Here is a 22,613-nt window from a genome sequence, read left to right as displayed (position 1 = left end):
CCATCTATCCACCCCTTCCTCCCTCTTTCCATCTACCCCTACGCCCATCCATCCATCCATCCATCCGTCTCTCTCTCCCTAACCCCGTGCCCTTCCCCATAGTTCCATGGGTGTCCCAGCATCCACATGAAGAAGGACTTCTTCCTGCGCCACTCGTCCTGTGCCCGCTCCGAGACCTTCATCAACCTGCGTGAGGTCAGCAACCGCATCCGCCTGCCCCCCGGGGAGTACCTCGTCGTGCCCTCCACCTTCGAGGCGGGCAAAGAGGCCGACTTTGTGCTGCGCGTCTTCACTGAGAAGCAGTCAGACACACAGTGAGTGGTGGTGGTAGAGTGGAGGGGATTGTGGTAGTTGTAGTTTTGTGTGTGTGTGTGTGGTCTTGGGTGTTAGTGGTAATAGAGGGAATTGTGTTTACATTCCAACAAACTCAAACACATTTCCTAAAACAAGTCAAAAGTGATCCAAAGTTTCTAAATACTTTTTTGGGATAGACCAAAGTATATTAGATTGTTCATTGTTTTATAAATACCTAAGTGCTACCATGTGGATGAGCTGTCTGATCAGGTCATGTGTCTTCTTCTTTCAGGGAAATGGACGATGACGTGACCTTCAACATCGATGAGGAGGTGAGAACCCAACAGAACCACAACCACAGAGCATCTGCCTTTGGGACGGGCCCGGTCTTAATCTGGCTCACGTCCAGTCAATCTGGCCCACGCATGGTCCAGAATCAGAACCTCAGGCCTGGATCCATTTAAGAACTAGAAGGCCAATAGTCCACTCATGTCAAAAAATGCTCTCGCAATGTTAAAGAAAGGGGTAGGGCTAGAAAGTTCCTGGATCCGAATCCAAAATGTAACAGGTTCTCCCGTGGCACATGCTGCCCCCCTCCACCAAGGTTCATGAAAATGGGCCAGGGTTTTTTGTGGCTGGTCCTGCTGACAAGACAAACATACAGTAATGAAAACAACCTCCTTGGTGGAGGTGATCAGTGGTTAGCTGGGAATCCCAGAAGAGAGCTGGTTGACTGTGGAACCGATCCTGCATAGACCACATTCTGTCTCGGAGTCAGACGCCGTTTTGTCTTTTTACTTCACCAAACTGCACCCACAGACTTTACCCACCCACACACTGCACCCCCACCCACTGTCCCACACACACACACACACTGCACCCCCCCCCCCCCCCCCCCCAACACACACACACACACACACAACCACACACAAACACACACACACACACTGTCCCACACACACTGCACCCCACACAGTCGACACACCGTTTTTGTTTTGGTTCTATCATCTGTGCCCAAAAAGCCCCTGTTTACAAACAACCCCCACTCACACACACACACACACACACACACACACAGACACTTTACCCACCCACACACTGCCCCCACCCATACACTGCCCCCATGCACACACACTGCACCCCCATACACACACTTTACCCCCACACAGTGTCCCACACACACACACACTGTACCCACACACACACTGCCCCGACACACACACACACACTACCCCAAAACACACACACTTTACCCAAACACATCTATCATGCTCTCCAGCTCTGTGTGTTTAAATGCTTTATCATCTGTGCCCAAAAAGCCCCTGTTTACAGTGTATCCTGTGCCTCCACCCCAGTGAGTTAAACCCATGTCTGTTGTTCACCCCGCAGGATGAGGTGGCAGAGGAGGACATCGATGACTCCTTCAGGACCATGTTTGCCCAGCTGTCTGGAGAGGTGAGGGAGTGTGCCAAGCACCAGTGTGTAAACACTGACAGGATGTCAGATTTAGAGTGCCTGTGCTCTGTGCTGTGTGCTAAAAGGATGTCATACCATGAGTGTCAGACTGAGAGTGTGTGTGCTGTGTGATGTCATAGTGTGTGTGCTGTGTGATGTAATAGCATGAGTGTCAGACTGAGAGTGCCTGTGCTGTGTGCTGTCGTAGCATAAGTGTCAGACTGAGAGAGAGTGTGTATGCTGTGTGATGTCATAGCTGAGAGTGTGTGTGCTGTGTGATGTCATAGCTGAGAGTGTGTGTGATGTGTGATGTCATAGCTGAGAGTGTGTGCTGTGTGATGTCATAGCTGAGAGTGTGTGTGCTGTGTGATGTCATAGCATGAGTGTCAGACTGAGAGTGTGTGTGCTGTGTGATGTCATAGCATAAGTCTCAGAATAAGAGTGTGTGTGCTGTTTGATGTCATAGCATGAGTGTCAGACTGAGAGTGTGTATGCTGTGTGCTTCAGGACATGGAGATCTCTGTGCATGAGCTGAGGACCATCCTGAACAGAGTCGTGTCCAAACGTAAGTACCACTGATGAACTGAGCTTGCATGCAAACACACACACACACATACATATATACACACATAACTGGCTTATAAACAAACACACGCAATTCTCTTTTGTTTTATCCATCTCATAATTCTTCTTCATCTGTCTTTCTCTCTCTCTCTCTCTCTCTCTCTCTCTCTCTCTCTCTCCAGACCGTGACCTGAAGACAGATGGCTTTAGTATGGAGGCGTGTCGGGGGATGGTCAGCCTCATGGATGTATCTTTTCTTGATTTGTAAACGGTGACAATCAGGTTCTCTGATATTTAAACTGAGATTCCACAATCAGGTTATCTGATTTCTAAACTGTGATTCCACAATCAGGTTATCTGATATTTAAACTGAGATTCCACAATCAGGTTCTCTGATTTCTAAACTGTGATTCCACAATCAGGTTATCTGATATTTAAACTGAGATTCCACAATCAGGTTATCTGACTTCTAAACTGTGATTCCACAATCAGGTTATCTGATTTTTAAACTGTGATTCCACAATCAGGTTCTCTGATTTGTAAACTGTGATTCCACAATCAGGTTCTCTGATTTTTAAACTGTGATTCCACAATCAGGTTCTCTGATTTTTAAACTGAGATTCCACAATCAGGTTCTCTGATTTTTAAACTGAGATTCCACAATCAGGTTCTCTGATTTCTAAACTGTGATTCCACAATCAGGTTATCTGATATTTAAACTGAGATTCCACAATCAGGTTATCTGACTTCTAAACTGTGATTCCACAATCAGGTTATCTGATTTTTAAACTGTGATTCCACAATCAGGTTCTCTGATTTTTAAACTGAGATTCCACAATCAGGTTCTCTGATTTCTAAACTGTGATTCCACAATCAGGTTATCTGATATTTAAACTGAGATTCCACAATCAGGTTATCTGACTTCTAAACTGTGATTCCACAATCAGGTTATCTGATTTTTAAACTGTGATTCCACAATCAGGTTCTCTGATTTTTAAACTGTGATTCCACAATCAGGTTCTCTGATTTTTAAACTGTGATTCCACAATCAGGTTCTCTGATTTTTAAACTGAGATTCCACAATCAGGTTCTCTGATTTCTAAACTGTGATTCCACAATCAGGTTATCTGATATTTAAACTGAGATTCCACAATCAGGTTATCTGACTTCTAAACTGTGATTCCACAATCAGATTATCTGATTTTTAAACTGTGATTCCACAATCAGGTTCTCTGATTTTTAAACTGTGATTCCACAATCAGGTTCTCTGATTTTTAAACTGTGATTCCACAATCAGGTTCTCTGATTTTTAAACTGAGATTCCACAATCAGGTTATCTGATTTTTAAACTGTGATTCCACAATCAGGTTCTATGATCTTATAAACTGAGATTCCACAATCAGTTTCTCTGATTTTTAAACTGTGATTCCACAATCAGGTTCTCTGACCTTATAAAAGAAGGGTTAACCTTGTACATTTTCAAAAGGGAGCTTGCTAGATCATGACTGTTCACTCCTTCCTGGACACTGGCGGTTGAGCTCCTTGACCCAGCGTGATTCTCAGAAGGATGGCAGTGCCCGCTTGGGCCTAGTGGAGTTCCAGATCCTGTGGACCAAGATCAGAAAATGGCTGGTGAGACGCCTTCTTCAGCCTGATCAATTAAACTGATGAAGTTATCTGATCAATTAAACTGATAAAGTAATCTGATAAATTAAACTGATGAAATAATATTATGAAATAAACTGATTAAGTAATGATATTAATTAAACTTATGAGGACATCTTAATAAGTGAACTGCAGCTAGCATTGGCATGTCTTACACAGACACAGGCCATATATACAGTGCCACTTTAAAGTATGTGAACCCCTTGACCACTTATGAGTTTTCTGCTGTTTTACCATGATTTTTCATTTTTTTCATCACCAATTTTCCATAGAAGTAATGTCAGGTTTATGTTTATCATTTGCATGTACTTTTTTAGAGGGAGTTGTTTGAGTAGCCAAAAGACTACATGAAACATGGAATTAGTCCATTTCAAAAGTAAGTGAACCCCCAGCTGAATTGGTAAAGTCAAGCAGGTAACATATTCAGTGAAACTTATTTGGGTGCTAAATTAGTCAATTAAGCAAACCAATCATCTGAGACATCCTTAGGGAAAGGTTTGGGCAACACAGATTAAAAGAGAGAGGAAACCAACCAAACTACTGTAGTGCCAAGGTGTACCCACACAGATCAACAATGCCGAAAGGAAACGAGATATCCGAGAACATCAGGAAGAAGGTTCTGACAGCCCATCAGTCTTGGGAAAGCTTTAAGACCATCTCCAAAAGATTCCAGCTCCATCCATCCATCCAAGACAAATAATTTTGAAATGGAGGCCATTCAACATGACCGCATCTCTGCCTAGAAGTGGACGCCCATCAAGACCATCACCAAGAAGCACCAGAAGAAGAATAAATCAGGTAAAAGTCAACCCACACATCACCTCTAAAGAGTTTCAGACCTCTCTGGCAGCATCTGGGGTAAATGTACATGGGTCTACAATCAGACGAAAATTGAATAGACATGACATTAATGATCGGGTTGCTAGAAGGAAGCCTCTGCTCTCAAGAAAGAACAAAACTGCCCGTTTCAACTTTGCCCGAGAGCACTTGGATAAACCAAAGGCCTTCTGGAAGTCCCTTCTTTAAACAGATGAGTCCGAGATAGAATTATTTTGTCACGATCAAAACCAACAATTTTCGTCTGATTGTAGACCCATGTACATTTACCCCAGATGCTGCCAGAAAGGTCCGAAACTCTTTAGAGGTGATGTGTGGGTTGACTTTTACCTGATTTATTCTTCTTCTGGTGCTTCTTGGTGATGGTCTTGATGGGCGTCCACTTCTAGGCAGAGATGCGGTCATGTTGAATGCCCTCCATTTCAAAATGATTTGTCTTGGATGGATGGATGGAGCTGGAATCTTTTGGAGATGGTCTTATAGCTTTCCCAAGACTGATGGGCTGTCAGTACCTTCTTCCTGATGTTCTCGGATATCTCGTTTCCTCTCGGCATTGTTGATCTGTGTGGGTACACCTTGGCACTACAGTAGTTTGGTTGGTTTCCTCTCTCTTTTAATCTGTGTTGCCCAAACCTTTCCCTAAGGATGTCTCAGATGATCGGTTTGCTCAATTGACTAATTAATCACCCAAATAAGTTTCACTGAATCTGTTACCTGCTTGACTTTATCAATTCAGCTAGGGGTTCACTTACTTTTGAAATGGACTAATTCCATGTTTCATGTAGTTTTTCGGCTACTCAAACAATTTCCTCTAAACAAGTACATGCAAATGATAAACATAAACCTGACATTTCATCTATGGAAAATTGGTGATAAAAAAATGAAAAATCATGGTAAAACAACAGAAAAAGCTTAAATGGTCAAGGGGTTCACATACTTTAAAGTGGCACTGTATCCCAGACTAGACTGCTATCTGCAATACGGAGAAATGCTTCTATCAACATGTGTGTGTGTGTGTGTGTGTGTGTGTGTGTGTGTGTGTGTGTGTGTGTGTGTGTGTGTGTGTGTGTGTATGTGTGCGTGTGTGTGTGTGTGTGTGTGTGTGTCTGTGTCCCTCCAGGGAATCTTCCGGCAGTATGATATGGATAAGTCTGGCAGTATGAGCTCGTATGAGATGAGGATGGCGATGGAAAACGCAGGTGATAATCTCTCTCTCTCTCTCTCTCTCTCTCTCTCTCTCTCTCTCTCTCTCTCTCTCTCTCTCTCTCTCTCTCCCCCTCCCTCTCCCTCTCTTTCTCTTGCTTTCTCTCTATCTTTATCTCTCTCTTCTCTCTCTCTCAAGTCATCTTATTCCTCTCTGAACTGTTCACCGCAGTCTAGAAGGTCAAAGTTGATACACGGATGATAACCTGGATGGAAACCTGGTAGTTGTAGTTTTCCTGTAACCCAGGCAGTCAAACAGAGAGACAATGTAGTCCTCACAGGTTTGGTCTCTTTAATGTGTGTGTGTGTGTGTGTGTGTGTGTGTGTGTGTGTGTGTGTGTGTCTGTGTGTCTGTGTGTCTGTGTGTCTGTGTGTGTCTGTGTCTGTGTCTGTGTCTGTGTCTGTGTCTCTGTGTACACAGGCTTTATGCTAAACAACAAGCTGATTCAGGTGATGGTGGCTCGCTATGCAGAAAATGAGACGATCGACTTTGACAACTTCGTCTGCTGCCTGGTCAAGCTGGAGGCTATGTACAGTATGTGTCTGTCTGTCTCAGTAAAGATGTGTGATCTGGGTTAGATAAAGTATCTATCTATCTATCCATCTATCTGACTCTCTGTGTCTGTCTGTCTATCTATATGTCTGTCGATCAATGATTGAATCTATCTAATCCTCTAGTGAATAACTGTCTTTAAGTGTACATTGAAATATGAATCACTGCACAAACTCCTGCTGCTGACGTTACTGATGATGTCCCTGTCTTTACAGAGGCCTTCCGGGAGCTGGACAAAGATGGCACGGGCGTGGCTGAGCTGAACCTCACAGAGGTGACTGTTGCCATGTCAACCACATTCAAAGCACAGATACACATTTTCATCTTCATCAGTGGCCTATGTGTGCTCCTGCTTATACAACTGGCCACACTGGTCCAGATTCAGACACACTCACACTCACACATACTCACACACACACACACACACACACACACACACACACACACACACACACACACACACACACACACACATTAATTTTGAAAATAGTGTAAAAGTGTACTGATAAGGGTTTATAATAACAAAATAAGTAAATGTTTATTGTATTGATACGGATTGATAATAGCCTAATAAGTTCATGTTTATTGTATTGATAAGGGTTGATAATAGTCGAGTGCTAGGGTTTGTTGACTTCCTCTGACTCTCCTCCTTCTCTCCATCAGTGGCTCTACATGTCCATGTGCGGCTGAGGAGACCAAACCAGCACCAAGAGACCCAGCAGGAGCTCATCTCTCACCCTCCCCGACCCCCCTGCCACCCCTTAAATACCCCCCTGCCCCCCCCCCCCCCTATCTCCCTCAGGAGAGCACCTTCTCTGCTTCAGCTCCACTGGAGGACCACCCCTCAGGCTGGCTTCACTCCTGCCTTAATCAACCTGCTCTGCTCCAATATCAAATACACTGCCTTACTGCGTGCCGTCTCTCTCTGTGAATGTCTCCCTTTGTTTGTGTTTACATACTTCTCTCTAGATCTATCTCGACTTCCTTTCTTCTTGTATCCAACTGTGCTTCTTTTTTTCACTGCTTTCTTTCTCGCTCTCTTACTCCCTCTGTGGTTGAGGAGGGGAGATGGTACACAGGATACAGGCTGCAGCCTCCTCTCTACGTGACGCTAATGCTAATTATGTTAGCCTCTTTCTATTTATTTATTCTTTTTATTTATTAACTCATTTTTATCTAGAATGTTTTATTTTAAACTTTAAACATTTTATCAGATTGTTTTTATTTTTATCTCACTCCCTCCCTCTCACTAAAGAGATTTAATGTCAGCACAGAGGCCTTGCCTTATCATGAAGACACATCACACTTAGATGGCTTTCACTTAATACTGAACAGACATTTATTCACATAGTTCCCAGACTATGCTGTAGCAAGACAGCAACGGACGTGGCCGAGGCACTGTAGCTACCGACTACTCTGTGGTGTGCATTAAGGACCAGTAGCAGCTTTTAATGGGGAGTTTCTGCATAGGGAAGGTGCCGGAGGTTCTAGTCTCCCTGCATGTCTATATTAGCATGAGAACGCACAGGAATAGGTGTATAGATGCTTAACAAGCAATCATAAGATCACAATGATGAAGTTCAGTTTTTATTCTAAGAGCGTTCAGTACAAGTAACCTTAGGCTAAATTTGGCCTGCAGGGGGCAGGCTTGTGCTCAAACTGTAACAGACACCACCATACCATAGTCTGTTGAGATAATAACTAGTCTAGCAAAACACAACGTAGTTAGGTGTGTAGTGGCTTTGACATGAAACATAAGTTCAAATCAGCAAGGAGTGTTGAGTACCTTAAGAAAACATGCATAGAGATTGTGGGTCTTCATATGTATATCTGATGTCTGTTCGTTAATGGTTTATATTTGCCATAAAGCCTAGTATGTAACTGTGTTACTTGTAAAACAAGTAGCAAGCAACTGGAACACACCGGTCACCAATTTAAAAGGTGGGGTACTACATTAGCCTTTGACATTCACCTAAATGTACTGTCAGAATGAAATGCTGTGATGCACTAACCCGAAAGAAAAGAATAAACCTGACACCAACACTATGTCTCGGGTGCTTGTGTTTCTATACCTGTACACAAATCCAGCTATATGGTCATTGTTTCTTCATTATTATTGTGATGAAGGTGAATCCAGTCAAACAACCATATAACCACAGCTATAAACGTCCCGACAGGCAACAGAATGCCTACGTGCTGGTTAAACTAATACAAGTATACGGAGAGGATCTCCTGATCAGAGTTCTCAATTACTGCGAAACATGAACTGGTATGATGGGGTTTAATAAATCGTGTTGGTAACAAATATTACAGTTTCAGTGCTCAGTGGGTTGGCGCATAACATTGCCAGAGGGCAGCGCCATGAGTCTTAGAAAAAAGTATTCACTGTCAGTCTGTTTTCGCCTTGGCATCCCTTCCCTCCACAAGTCCAAGAAGATATCCCTCGGCTTCCAGGAGCGTGGTGTCTGATGTTGCCCCCAAGAATCGAGATGTCATCTCCAGATCCTCCAGACGAAGTTTCACCCTGGCTCCCCGCTGGTACTTGTCACCATCAACCGACGGCCGTTTGCAAACGCAGTGGAACTTGCCACCGAAGTCAATGTAGAGGTCGTCCTGGATGATTTGAAAGATCTTACCCAGTACTATTTTATCTTTCACCGGGCCCATCTGGACCAGCGGAGAGTGTCGTAACAGCGATGCGAAGGACGTCTCGTCCCTCGTTGGGTTGGCACGGCTAGAAGAAGTGTTGTCCTGCTTCTGCTGGAGGTCCGAGTGAAGCTCGTACGCAGCAGCAAATCCACTCTTTGGCGTAGGCGTTTGGGGTTCTGTCTCACCCTGTCCTCCGGTCGGGACGATGGAATCACTGCTGTAGAGTTTCCTATGCGCGTAAAGGGCTCGTCTTGAAAACATACATGTTCCGCTACTTAAGCGGCATGCAACCTTGCACAACGCAGCCATCTTAGCTCTAGTCGGCGCTAAGCATTGTGGGTAGTAGTTGATTTTTAAAAAGGCGAAGCAAATAAAGTGTTAAGCCGGAGCATACCATTTGTTTGCTTTTATTATAGTATGAAAAACAAAAATGATTGACTTTCGTATGAATATAAATATATTAATGTTACAAATAAATAGCATAACTCAAAGCAGCATTTTTTTCAATTACTGGTTTGCTGTGAAGTTTTACTCATATTTGTCCTTCTCGGTTACCGTACCGGAAGAGAAACAGTCACAGTTAAACAATATGGATGTGTTTGTGATTTCACCCTCTCTTCAGTCGAGGAGTTTAAAGTTTGTTGCAGGGTCGACTGTTCGGAATTTAATCGACCTATTTACCCTTGAAGATGTAAGTGGTTATATATTTGTATTATCAACCTACTTGTAGGTAGATTGACTGTTTATTTAGAACGTACTCTAGATGCTAACTGGTTAGCTAAACAGCTAAGATACGTATGCGTTGTTGTCAGTAACGTTGTGATGACAATGTTCTCGTTTTAGGGTATCCCCGCATCTGATTTCTACGTTAAAAGCAATGGCCGATTGTCGTCTGGTGAAGATGAACTTCAGACTGGAGCAGTGTATCGTTTGGAGCCTCGCCTGTTCGGTGGGAAAGGAGGTAGGTACTAGGTAGCTAAGTTGTAGCCCGAAAGACAACTAGATAATAGCTCTTAGACAGTGGAGTGAAAAACGTAGGTACCTGGGGTGGAAAAAGTGACACGATGTTTCTTTATCCGAATGGCTAAGGAGGGTCCACATATTTAGCTGTCACACTCACCGACTGATAATTTTCTCTTGTTTGTGCGTCTTAAATGCTTCCACAGAAAGGCCAACGCTACAAGTAATTCAATGGTACTGGCTATTGAGGTGTTGAGTTATCTTAATCATGTTTTAGCTTTCCCTGTCCTAAGCCTCCTTCAAGCAACAATATGGAGTTTTGGTTAAAGCCAACTACGTTAAAAGCACGCACCAACAACATAGTTAGCAAAGTTGTGCAGTACATTTCTGAGGGTGTTCCATCCACATGACTACATAGTGCTGACCTGGGAGGTTTAGAGGGGAAGACAGATGAGTTTATCTTTTCTGCACATGACCATATACCAACAAAATTCATACGAAAAGTACACCAAAAGCAGTTGCCTATAAAAACATAACGTGGCAAATTGTTGCATAGTTGCTCAAATGACCACATCAGTTCCAATGTATGTTCCTTTACCACACTCTGTTAAGGTTCAGCCAGTGTTCTCGTTGCTCATGAGGCATTTAGTCTTTACTGGGCCATCAGTCATGTTCTCCAAAGAACATCGTGTCATCGTCTGTTTCTATCTCTGCGTGACAGGTTTCGGGTCTATGCTCAGAGCTCTCGGAGCGCAGATAGAGAAGACAACCAATCGGGAGGCCTGCAGAGACCTGAGTGGCAGAAGACTGCGAGATGTCAATCATGAGAAAGAGTAAGACATGAGTTTCTCCTGCAATTCTGACACTAATCAAATTAACTAACACTGATGGGGGGGGGGGGGAGCTTGTCTTTAAAGGAAAATGTGTGTAGCTGACCTGGCAAGGCCTTTCCTGCTTTTAAGCCTGAGCTTGAAGAGGTTCTGTAGCTGACCTCTGATTTCAAAAGTTTCCCAGAACTGTCTTTTTTTTTACTAGTATTCTAGTCCATCATTTCAGGATATTCTGCTCTGTCCCATTAAGAGCCTCTAAAGATGACCTCTGGTTCAAATCTGATCTCAGATCTCTGGCCTGTGTTTTTAAAGTAAGTAATCCAGGACCTCTTCTAGGAACCTTCTGCTCATCTCATGTCAAATGAGTTCGAAAACAGTCCCCAGACCTGTGTTTCAGGCTGAAGCTCTCAGCCCTGTCTCGTGTCAAACTCACGTCTAAAATGATGGGTTCAAGGTTAGCCGCTAAAGCTGAACTCTGATGCGAGACTGACCCCAGGCCTGTGTTTCAGGATGGCGGAGTGGCTGAAGAAGCAGGCGGACCGCGATGCCGAGAAGGAGCAGCGACGTCATGATCGCCTGCAGAGGAAGCTGGCGGAGCCCAAACACTACTTCAACGACCCCAAATACGAGCAGCAGTGCCACGACCTCTCCGAGAGGCTGGAGGACTCCGTTCTCAAAGGTACTCAATCCTCCTCGTATCTTTCCCTTCTCTCTTTGTCTCTCTTGTCCTCCTCGTTGTCTCTCCTCTTCGTATCTATCTCCTTCCTTGTCTCTTTCAGTATCTCTCTCCATCCTTGTCTCTTTCCGTCTTTCTCTCCCTCCTCATCGTCTCTCTTTTCGTCTTTCTCCTCTTTGACTTCATCTCTCTCATACTCTTATACGTGACAATGCAGCATGTCCAGAGAGTGTCTGACAATATACTAAATGGTCAAATCCACAGCAGATCTTTTTGCATCATTCCATATGTGGGGGTTTGACATGCATCCCTGAAGTTAACACAAATCCCTGAAAGAAACACCCAGATATAAAAGTAGAAAAGGTTAAAGTGGAGTTTCAGGTGTTTAAGGCTTTAGAAATCGGCACATTAGGATATTGGCTTTACAACTGTTCTCCTCTTCGTCACTTCTTTCCTCTCTTCTTTCCTCTCCCTCTCCTCTTCATCTCTCTCCTCCTCTTCCTCCGTAGGGATGCAGGCCGCCTCCAGTGGACTGGTGCAGGCTGATGAAGGTTCCAGCCGTAAGCGTCCGTCTGCCGCCCCCGCCGCTGCTGCCAGCGCACCCAAGCCTGGCAAGAAGCAGCGTCTCTGGTGGGTCTGCTGTCGTTTATCACTGATAGTAGATGGGGCAGATCTGGACCTGTCTGTCTGTCTGTCTGTCTGTGGTCTTTCTCCCTCAGTATGTCTGTTTGTGGTCTTTCTCCCTCAGTCTGTCTGTCTGTGGTCTTTCTCTCTCTCTCTCTCTACCTCTCCATATCTCTCCCACTCACACACTCTTTACCTATCGGAACTGATACGATTAGGAAATTATGTATTTATTTAGTTATTCATTTTAAATTGCAGATTGACTAAAGATTCTAAAACACCTCTCCTCCTTTGTGTTACCCAGGCGTGTGCAGACATGCTTATAATAGCGACATTAGCAGGCCATGGAATTACTCTGTCAACACGTTACACGGTGGCTGAAGGCTTCTCATCGTTAACATGCAGCTCCAGCCTTTACTCCAGTTTGGTTACAGTGACTGGCTTTAGTTTGCTTTAAGAATAGAATAGACTTTATTTGTCATTGTGCATTAGATACACAACGAAATTTGTCTGTGCAACCACTAAAAAAAAGTGCCGTTGTGCTAACAAGTATTAGAAGTGAAGTACTTGGAGCTCTGCAGTAATGCACTGAGTGACACTGCCAGCTTTATGTCACTTTGGGGTTTGGAACTTCCTGGAAGGAAAATATGCCGTGCATAGAGGATCCTTTCTGTCCTGGATGTCAACATTAACTTTTTTCTGTTTTCAGGACCGGAATGGAAGACCTGGGCAGCTCAGAAGAGGACAGTGACTCTGGCAGTGATGACGACGCCTCACCATCTGCGTCCTCCAGCGCCTCCTGCAGCTCAAGTAGACCAACTGCATCTATGACGGCAAGAGCAGCGGCAGCAGCAGCAGCGTCAGTAACAGTGATCACCCCTCACACCTCCCAGGCCGGCCCCAGCTCCTCATCCAGCTCAGCGGTCAGCTCTCCAGACCGAAGCCCAGCACAGGACCCTGAGGAGCCCGAGGCAGGAGTGCGGCCCCAGCGGGAGGAGACCCGGGAGGGGTCTGCGTCAGGCGAGGCCCAGGCTGCGAGGCCTGCAGAGAGGAAGGGGGAGAAGAGGGACACCAGCTCACAGCAGACAGCAACCAGCATCATCAGTGTCACGGAGGCCGAGGTAAGATTGAGGAGTTTCGTGTCGGCTTCATCTCATCTATGACCTCGTTTACACGTGGCTTTAAAATGCGTCTTGGGCCATCGGGTCACAAGTGGGCCATGCTAAACACAAGCGTAGACGACCACCAAGCCACGTTGTAATTGGAACACTCAAACCACTTGTTGAGGTGGTATGGGACGCATTTGAACACATGTCACCCAACATGCATTTTAAATACAAGTGTAAACAGGGTCTGTAAACCTAAAGAGCATCTGGTTTGCAACCCTCTCTCTGTCCTTGTGTCTCTCTTTCTATCTCTCTCACTGTCTCTTTCCTCTCTCTCTCACTGTCTCTCTCTCTCTCACCGTCTCTCTTTCTATCTCTCTCTTTCTGTCTCTCTCTCACTCTCTCTCTCTCTTTCTGTCTCTCTCTCTCTCTCTCTCTCTCTCTCTCTCTCTCTCTCTCTCTCTCTCTCTCTCTGTCTGTCTCTCACTGTCTCTCTCCCACTCTCTCTGTCTAGTTTTTGTTTTAATAAGATAAAAGGAAGTTAAGTTTTGCCGGGTCTTTATGAGCTGTGGTAATCTCTGTGCAGGCGGCTGGCCCTGTGGACCTCTCTACCCCGGTGGCGGTGGGCCTCGCTGCCCTGGTGGAGAGTGTGGAGCAGCTGGAAGCCATGGACCTCTCTGTTCCCGGTAGCGTCTCTGTCCCTGCCGACCTGTCTGTCCCAGTCGATCTGTCTGCCCCGGTTGACCTCTCTGCCCCAGTCGATCTGTCTGCCCCGGTAGATCTGTCTGCCCCGGTCGCCCCTTCCGCCCCAGTCGACCTGTCTCCTCTGGTGGACCCTTCTACTCCATTGGACCTCGCTGCAGTTGAGAGCGTGGAGGAGCTGGAAGCCATGGGCCTGGAGCGCCTGAAGAGGGCGCTGTTGGACAGAGGCATGAAGTGTGGGGGGACGCTACAAGAGCGCGCCACTCGCCTCTTCTCTGTCCGAGGCCTCGCCCCCAACCAAATAGACCCCGCCCTCCTCGCCAAGCCCGCCAAAGGCAAGAAGAAGTGAAGTCGTGAGAGCGAGCAACAGAACCTCTTTAAAATAGTCAACTGGATCACTTAAAGTGTTCATGATAATGCAGGATGTATGGGAATGTTTTTAGAGTTGGGAAAGGAGCGATGTACAGATTGTGGATCCCTAAAGCCAGATGTGGAATCTATAGAATTCTTATAATATTCTATAGAATCATCACTGGATTTTTCATTTCTTGGTTTCATTACTGTGGGTTTCATCCTTGAAACGTCATTGACTTTGAAGAGCCAAGAAGGATGGGCAAAAACACCTTGTGACCTGTGATGTTTTGTTTATTTCTTGTTTTGATACTTTTGCCACATTTCTTTGTTAGGTTTAGACTGAGTCATTTTAAGTTGCACACAATTTTGTATGTACACAGGTGTTTAGATCAAAACTGAAGTGCTCCAGTTGCTAAGGTTGAATGAAAGAGAGAGAAAGGGAAACTGGTTTTTAGCCTTGAAAGATTCAACTCCTGTGCTTCTAACTCGTAATTGTATTACAGATGTTTCTAAATATAGGAGCACTTTGGCTTTAAGGTGACCTTTAAGATGTATGGCTTTTCTGTAATATCCTCTGTAACATCTGCACAGTTATAATGTAAGTAACTGAATAAAAAACAGCAGTTTTCCAAGACATCCCGATTTTTTTATTATTTATGTATGCTGGCGCTGCAGTTTAGTTTTGTTGAAGGGTCACATGAATCACTGAATGGCATGTCATATTAACCCCGTCTACTCGTCTCGGGGATTACGTCCCCCTTTTGATCATGTACTCCAACCAGCATGGGGCGACAGAGAGGCATCGTGTCGTCCAGGGTCAGTTCGTACATACGGCATTCCCACCTGCACAGAATTTGTTGAAATGCCGGTAAGTCTGCCCATAGCTCTCGCCTTGGTGGAAAGCATTAACTTAGCTGGCATGCATGGCAAACTGTGTTTCTAGGCTCTGTTCAAAACTTTCGGTGTCATGCCAACAGCACCTGAGTTAACCAAACAATTTTCGCAGTTAGCGGGATGGGACTAGTTAGCTAGCGGGCTAGCTGGTTTAGTTCAGTAAGGTCAGAGTTTTTAAATGCTTTAGTTAGGGCAGCATGCACCAAATATGTGTGGAGCTTCAATGTAACTTGGGGAGTAGAACCATGAACTGCGCTGATTTACTTTTCTTCTCGAACCCCATTTCCCACAACCTGCCCGATCACTCCCTCTCTCACCCTCTCCCCTCATCACTAGTCGACCTCGGAGGTACTGAAGTTGCTGGGCGTGGGAGTGGTGGGGCTCAGCCTTGGCATCGAGTGGCTGTGCTGGGTCTACCGGCGGCTGAAGCCCGCGCCTCGCCTCACGGAGGTGCTGTTCTTCCCCTGCGAGTCCACCTGCCTGGAGAGAATGTTCACCTCCGCCGGAGACGCGCCAGAACTTGAATGGTAAGCAGACATGTATATCTAGCATATGTATGGTAACTAATCAGCCTGCTTTTCCAGTATGAACGCCAGGGATCCGTCTGGGATCCTTTTTCACGGTAGACTCTGCGCTTTCCTCGCCTCTCTTTCTCTATCTGTCCATGTCTCCACGCATCGCCATCTTTATTGATCAAATTAACTATTATCAAAGGGACTAAAGCATTGTCAAAAGGCTGAAACTATGTAGTATATTCTAGACGTAGTATTGACGTGTAAGTGCACCCCAAAATAAACTTTTTTGAGCTGTAAAGTAATGATAAAATGATAGAACTTAATGATGAATTAAAAAATATATTAAAATGGGCATGTTGAAGGGCTCAACTACTCCTCTGTTTAAAGTCATCCTGAACCTTGCCAGGTCGATGCTGACGTAGAACCAACCACTTTGTACTTCTCTGCGTCATGACATTCATAGATTCTCAGTCTAGTAAACTCTCAGCCCCTGGCCTGTTTCTTTAGCCCGACGATGTCATACTCATAATTCAGGCTGGTATCCAGGCTACTGTTTCTTAACTTTTTCTCTAAATCACACAGTGGGTGGAGTTAGGCTCAGAACTGGAGGTAAACTTATAATAACAATGACAATAAAACCATGAATCACCATACAATTCCAATCTCTCTCTCTGTCTCTCACTCTCTCTCTCTCTCTCTCCTTCTATCTATCTCTCTCTCGCTCTCTCTCTCTGTCTGTACCGTAGCCCCTGCGGTACGTCTCACGGCGCGAGCAACGACACGAGCAGCGGCTCGTTCACTCGGCTGCTGTCTCACCTGCTGTCGGCGCGCGTGTCACTGGACGTGTGTGTGTTCACCTTCTCCCACTTCGAGCTGAGCCGCGCCGTGCTGCTCCTGCACGCCCGAGGGGTGTATGTGCGCGTCATCACCGACCGCGACTACATGAGCGCCACAGGCTCACAGATAGGAGTGCTGCGGAAAGCAGGTGTGTGTGTGTCTGTGTGTCTGTGTGTCTGTGTGTGTGTGTGTGTGTGTGTCTGTCTGCCTGTTTGTGTCTGTCTGTCTGTCTGTGTGTGTGTGTGTGTGTGTGTGTGTGTGTGTGTGTGTGTGTGTGTCTGTCTGTCTGTCTGTCTGTCTGTCTGTGTCTGTCTGTGTGGTTGCTTGGGCGTGTGTGTGTGTCTGTCTGTGTGGTTGTTTGGGCGTGTGTGTGTGTGTGTGTCTGTCTGTCTGTGTATTTGTTTGGGCGAGAGTGTGTTTTTGTGTTTGTTTGGGAGTATGTGTGTGTGTGTGTGGTCTCATAACTCCTCACTGAGCGTGTGGAATGTATGCATGTCAACACTAAGGAAGAAGTGTTTGCAGTGTTTTCCTTCTTGAAGTACTGCACCAGTAAGCACCGTCCCCGCCCCCCCCCCCCCCCACACACAGACACACACACACACACACACACACACACACACACACACACACACACACACACTCTCCCTGAATGAATATTATTGAATGATCTCAAGGTGATTGCTAGGTTGAATAGGCAGTACACTTAACTTTCTGTTCAAAAACATGTTTTTTTTGTACGGGCAACATCTACTGATATCATCTTCAAATTAATGTTCATGGTATGGTCACGTGAAGAACCGATAAACACAACTGCCATTCCAACTACCCTTAGGCTATGCATTATGCACTTCTGTCTGGGTCTCCCACGACAATTCAAAAGAAGAAAAAAAAATGTACACAGCGCAGCAAGACATATGGATTGGTATGCCAGCAGGCCAGGGGCGCAGATAGCACTGGGGACAGGGGGGACATGCCCCCCCCCCAAGATTCATAGTGACCCCGATCCGTCCCCACCACTCTCCCTACCTAAGGCGACAATGATCAGTTAATAACTCTGCACAGCTGATTAGGTGATGCTAGCGTCCCCCCCCCAGTTCAAAAATCCCATCTGCACCGCATTATATCAGTGGCAACCGTGCTGTTGTTGGAGTGTCTAAGGGTTATAAGTCATGTTCTACCATCCCAGAGACCTCAGTCAGGCAGAACTATCAGCAATTTGAAAATCAGGAATTTACAATGACGCACATAAGGGGAAAGGGAGCATGACTTCACATAAAGATTAACCAGCTTCTCTGACTAGAACAGTCTCAGTTTAAGTATCCTACGTCTGACAGGAGAGGGGTGTTACTCACAGAGCTCGGATTACACTCAGGAGTCAGAGCGACCCCATGGCCTTCGACACAAAACCAAAACACCCCAATCCTTATCACTGAGAACACAGAGGCACACAGATAGAAATGGCACATTCTGGAACAGACAGATATCTGCTTAAACCTACTTCTGAGTCTAAGAAACATAGAGGCATACGAGTAGAATAATAAGACAATAAATATATATATATATTTATACATTTATATTTTTATGTAATCTCCCTCAGGATTTGGCATGACTATTCAGTAGTAAGGCTGATAGTTTTTGACCATAACCCCCACTGCCGCTTCAGATGCTTCATGCTGTGTCTGGCACATGAAAAACTGTTGATAAAGCAACGTTTGGTGACGTCATAGGCCATAGGTGAGGGTGTGTTTAGACAGGCTATTCTCTCTGTCATTTCCTATCTTTATCAGTCTGTTTTTCTCACACATCTCATTCACATCCCTTTTCCCACTCATACACACACACACACAACACACACACACACACCTTGTTCACACACACACATACATACACACACACCTTGTTCACACACACACACATACATCTCACACATCTCGCCCACACTCACACATCTCTCTCACACATCTCTCTCACACATTTCACACACACACACACACACACACTCTCTCTCTCTCTCTCTCTCTCTCTCGCTCTCTCTCTCTCTTTCTCTCTCATTCTTTTGCTCTCTCCCTCCCCCTCTCTCTACCAATGCTTTTTGCGAGATTAAAGCTGCCACCCATGTGTGAGATATGTTGCACGTGTGGCTTGTGGAACCATCAGTGAGCTTGTGCAGCTAGTACTTTGTGTGTGTGTGAGTTAGGTGTGTGTTCAGCCCTCTCTCGGTCTCCTCTCCTTTCCCCTACTCATCACACCCCTTCTTGGTGTCCGGTGGATGTAGCCAGTGGGTACAGTGCTACGCATTGAGTAAACTCTCTCCCTTAAGAGACATGCTAGCAACAGACGCTAGCCCACATGGTTTTTAGCCTCCTTGCTAGCACACCTGCCTGTAAGCTTGAGTCTGGTGGACACAGCTCAATCAGCTGTTGGCACCATGGGTTTGATACCCAGGCAACTCGCGCGCTGACGAAGATGTATATCCGTGCTGTAGGTCGCTTTTGGATAAGTGTGTCTACTGAATGAATGCAGGCTAATGTTAATGTTGTTCTTCCTCTCTCCCATTGCTTGTTATTTATTCTCTTTTTCCTCTCTGCTTTCTCCTCATCCATCCCTCCATGGTCTCCTCTTCCTCCTCCTCATCCACTTCTCCTCATCCACATCTCCTCTTCCTCCTCCTCCTCCTCCTCCTCCTCCTCCTCCACTACCCCAGGTATCTGTGTGCGGCACGAGCTGAGCCGGGCGGTCCACATGCACCACAAGTTCGCCATCGTGGACGGCCGCCTGCTGCTCAGCGGCTCCCTCAACTGGACGCTGACGGCGATGCAGTCCAACCAGGAGAACCTGCTGGTGACGGACGACCCCGCCATCGTCTCGCCGTACCGCACGCAGTTCCAGCACCTGTGGGAGGCCAACGACCCCGCACTGCACAAAGCCCCGCCCCCCGGAAGCGGCCACCACAAGGGGAGGGTGGGGAATTGGCAGCCAATTGCATGTAAGAGTCGGGACTGTGAGTGGGGGGATTGTAAGAGCGAACCCGATAAGGAAATAGGGGAGGTGCTGTAAGGTTGTTTTTTTTTTGTCGGTACTTACTGTATGGGGTTGTAAAATATACTTAAATGTTGTTAACATTATTTCCATTAACTGCGTTTAGTTTTTTTACTGTCTGTCCTCATAATAATAATAATAATAATAGGAGTTATTTTTTTAGTTCATATTTGATACTTGTTTGGCTATTAATTGCACCCACAGTGGCAGAAGGCTGTAAGTGTCATAAAGTGATGTGATGTTTTGGATTCGCCAATAAAGTGTCATTAAAAAACAATTTGTCAACTGTGTGAGTTGGAGGGCGGAAGGGTGACACTTGTGTGCTCGAGCTTTGGAATACCCCCCAGTAGACATTAGGGAAAGGGGAACATGCATTCAGAACTAGGCAGCCTATGGATTGGCCTAAAACAATGGAGGAGGGTAATAATTTGTGCACTGTGATGTTGGGTGTGAGGGAGAGGATCCCCCAGTCAGTCAGTGCTGAGCCCCACTCTGTTTGACGGCCACTGACACCGGATCTATATATTCAGAACTAGGCAGGCTATGGATCAGCCTGAAGATAGTAAGGAGGTTAACACAGGGTCAGTCTTGGCCTGGAATCAGAGGCATGGTTCCTGCTCCCCAGGACCTCTTTAGAGAGGCTGTTTTCATCTGTTAGTCAGTTAACACTATGGCAATATAGAGGACGTTTCCATCTTTTGGTCAGTTAACACTATGGCAATATAAAGGACGTTTCCATCTGTTAGTCGGTAAACACTTTGGTAAAATAAAGGCTGTTTTCATATGTTAGTCGGTTAAAACTATTGTGAAATGCGCCATGAGGACAGCATAGTGGTGCTGTGTGCACAGCGTCTCAGCATTTTTAAGCTCCAAGCAAACCTATTGATGATAGGCGTATGCATCTACTAATCCGTTTATTTGTTCACTCGTTCGCGTAACGTTGTTTGCCTATGGTGTGATCTGCGCAGCTACAAGTCCTGGGAGTCGCCTGCTCATAGTTTGCCTTGCTTGTCTAAGCAGCGCTTGGCCAGTGTGCTGCTGGCTGCGGCTGCGTGCGCCCTTTCAGTACTAACCTACGCCACACAGACTAGCTGTCAACTCATCTATCAAAGGCAGAGCGAGCGGGGGCAGACTAGGCGCACCTCGCGCAGAAGACTGATGTGCTGTTGGCAAACTTCCGCTTGCCTTCCGTGAGACCGGATTCACGGATCCGGTGGAGAGGAGAGCAGCGCGAGAGGAGCGCACTCACACCGATTGCCCAGTTTGGATTGACGTCGTGAGCGAGGCAAAGCGCGAGGCAAGGAAGAGTGTAGTAGCCTACTGGCGGAGGAGGCTACAGTTGCGTACTCTGGTGAAACCACATGCGGTCGTGTATGTGAATAAGGCGAACAAATTTGAAAGAAAGAGAAAAAAAAAACTCCGCAATTTCAACGGATAGGGAACCCCAAGTCGACAAGCTACACAATTAAGGTAGGTTCAGATAATTATTGTTGTGAGCTCTGTGGATCCGATTACTTCTTTCTCTTGGGCAACATATGGACAATGATTAAAGCGTCGGCATATTGTACAACTTCAATCTAACCCAGTGGTCTCTGGTCGTAGCCTACTTCATTAAGGTTAGTGAGCACGACTCTTTTGTTCTAGGCTACAGCCTGTTGAAAACAGTAGCAATGGAGGTGGACAGATGTTTCATAAAGACATTTGGGTGGAGACCGTCTCGGGCCAATTTACATGCGCCACAGGAAACCACTAGCTAATTACCCAGTAGTAATTAACTTATCGAGTTACAATTACAAGTGCAAGAGTTGCAAGACCCCACATCCAAGCCAGGCCATACCCACTGACGCATCTTACTGTGTGTGTGTGTGTCGGTGTGTGTGTGTGTGTGTTTCTTCCCAGAGGTGTGGCTAGTGTATCCTGTTGTGTTGAAAGGGTTTCCCCCGCAAGCCGTGGGCAGCACTGCTTCGCCCTGTTTCCAAACAAGCGGAGCGGCTGCTCGGCTAGACTGTGGTTGTCACGGTGACACCACGTCACATTTCGTCGTGACGAGCTGCGCTCTCTCCCTATCTCGGTCTCTCTCATATCATTGTTTAGGCTACCCTCTCAAATGGCTGATTGCTGGGGGCTTTTATGTATGACCCGGGTGCGTGCATGTGGCTGTTGTTGATCTCCAGACTGGTCTAAAACGGAGACTACACGATTATTACGGTTCATGACTGGGCTTGTGGCAGACCTCTGCGAGGCTCCCTGCGCTGTACTGTGGTAGACACTATCTCATGTCACTCAGTGTAATGGTATTATCCTACTCTGTTTATAATTAGTGGAATTAGAGGAACACTCAATATTACCAACTTCAAGAACCAGCACTCTGTTGTGCTGTGAGATGGGCCAGGTGTGTCCTGTGTCCGGCCAGGTGTGTCCTGGGTCCGGCTGTGTGTGGGGACCAAACCCACCACCTGACATCTACTGAAGGGACCACAGCTAAGAACTTCACTGTGATCAACACACTGCTCATCCAGTTCCCTTATTGCAATAATCTTCTCGTACTTAAGTAATGGACATGGGAATATGCGGGGCATAGCCCAAACCTGTAGGGGGTCCGACGGCATCATGCCCCGGGGCAAAACGACAGGTAACACCCCGGCAGGCAAATGTACCATTTTCACCCAGTTTGAAAGCCCCAAAGACAGACGTGCGATTCATACAACATTCAGGGCTGCAGCCCCCTAACGCCAAGGCCAAATGATGCCCATGGTAATACATCAGGGATAAAGAATGGATAAAGCATGGCATGGCATGACCAGTGTTATCCATGATCCACAAACACTTACTATTAATACGTTTTAAATAATTTAG

At 46.0% G+C, this 22,613-nt stretch overlaps 5 protein-coding genes across 6 annotated transcripts in view; 4 read left to right on the top strand and 1 right to left on the bottom strand.

Moving 5' to 3' along the window:
* The window catches only part of capn1b (calpain 1, (mu/I) large subunit b), a 29,367-nt gene extending 20,753 nt beyond the window's left edge, over positions 1-8,614 (top strand). For both annotated transcript variants that reach the window (XM_080837669.1, XM_080837670.1), the window contains 10 exons: positions 103-314; positions 587-626; positions 1,684-1,749; positions 2,257-2,314; positions 2,496-2,560; positions 3,877-3,945; positions 5,936-6,014; positions 6,440-6,553; positions 6,787-6,845; positions 7,235-8,614. In XM_080837669.1, coding sequence (XP_080693795.1) covers positions 103-314; positions 587-626; positions 1,684-1,749; positions 2,257-2,314; positions 2,496-2,560; positions 3,877-3,945; positions 5,936-6,014; positions 6,440-6,553; positions 6,787-6,845; positions 7,235-7,261 — 789 coding nt within the window. In that variant the 3' untranslated portion in view covers positions 7,262-8,614. The remainder of the gene's footprint in view (positions 1-102; positions 315-586; positions 627-1,683; positions 1,750-2,256; positions 2,315-2,495; positions 2,561-3,876; positions 3,946-5,935; positions 6,015-6,439; positions 6,554-6,786; positions 6,846-7,234) is intronic.
* Positions 1-22,613, top strand: part of LOC308364918 (histone H1-like) — a gene marked incomplete at its 5' end in the record, with an annotated part of 439,427 nt that overhangs the window by 104,574 nt on the left and 312,240 nt on the right. The window lies entirely within an intron of this gene.
* mrps28 (mitochondrial ribosomal protein S28) lies at positions 7,841-9,521 on the bottom strand. Its single transcript, XM_080837691.1, has one exon. It carries the CDS (start codon positions 9,479-9,481, stop codon positions 8,960-8,962), a length of 522 nt encoding a protein of 173 aa, XP_080693817.1. The 5' UTR covers positions 9,482-9,521; the 3' UTR covers positions 7,841-8,959.
* Positions 9,802-15,056, top strand: sde2 (SDE2 telomere maintenance homolog (S. pombe)). The gene is made up of 7 exons (XM_080833637.1): positions 9,802-9,911; positions 10,064-10,181; positions 10,902-11,013; positions 11,520-11,689; positions 12,196-12,316; positions 13,020-13,431; positions 14,003-15,056. Exons 1-7 carry the CDS (start codon positions 9,810-9,812, stop codon positions 14,465-14,467), a joined length of 1,500 nt encoding a protein of 499 aa, XP_080689763.1. The 5' UTR covers positions 9,802-9,809; the 3' UTR covers positions 14,468-15,056.
* On the top strand, positions 15,256-21,761 carry pld6 (phospholipase D family, member 6; the record flags this gene model as incomplete). The annotated part of the gene is made up of 5 exons (XM_080835189.1): positions 15,256-15,288; positions 15,703-15,893; positions 16,628-16,866; positions 19,423-19,679; positions 21,690-21,761. 5 exons carry the CDS (start codon positions 15,256-15,258, stop codon positions 21,759-21,761), a joined length of 792 nt encoding a protein of 263 aa, XP_080691315.1.

Source organism: Sprattus sprattus (assembly GCF_963457725.1).
Source record: "Sprattus sprattus genome assembly, chromosome: 1".
Taxonomy (NCBI): Eukaryota; Metazoa; Chordata; class Actinopteri; order Clupeiformes; family Clupeidae; genus Sprattus; species Sprattus sprattus.
Note: the sequence above shows the minus strand (reverse complement) of the source record. Positions and strands in the feature narration are given on the sequence as shown.

What these genes read in the sequence shown, in the direction of transcription:
- sde2 (XM_080833637.1), top strand. Translation starts at nt 9,810, where the DNA reads ATGGATGTGTTTGTGATTTCACCCTCTCTTCAGTCGAGGAGTTTAAAG. An exon ending in GGAGGACTCCGTTCTCAAAG is followed by an intron (nt 11,690 to 12,195) that starts GTACTCAATCCT and finishes CTTCCTCCGTAG; the next exon opens with GGATGCAGGCCGCCTCCAGT. An exon ending in GGCAAGAAGCAGCGTCTCTG is followed by an intron (nt 12,317 to 13,019) that starts GTGGGTCTGCTG and finishes TTCTGTTTTCAG; the next exon opens with GACCGGAATGGAAGACCTGG.
- mrps28 (XM_080837691.1), bottom strand. Translation starts at nt 9,481, where the DNA reads ATGTTTTCAAGACGAGCCCTTTACGCGCATAGGAAACTCTACAGCAGT.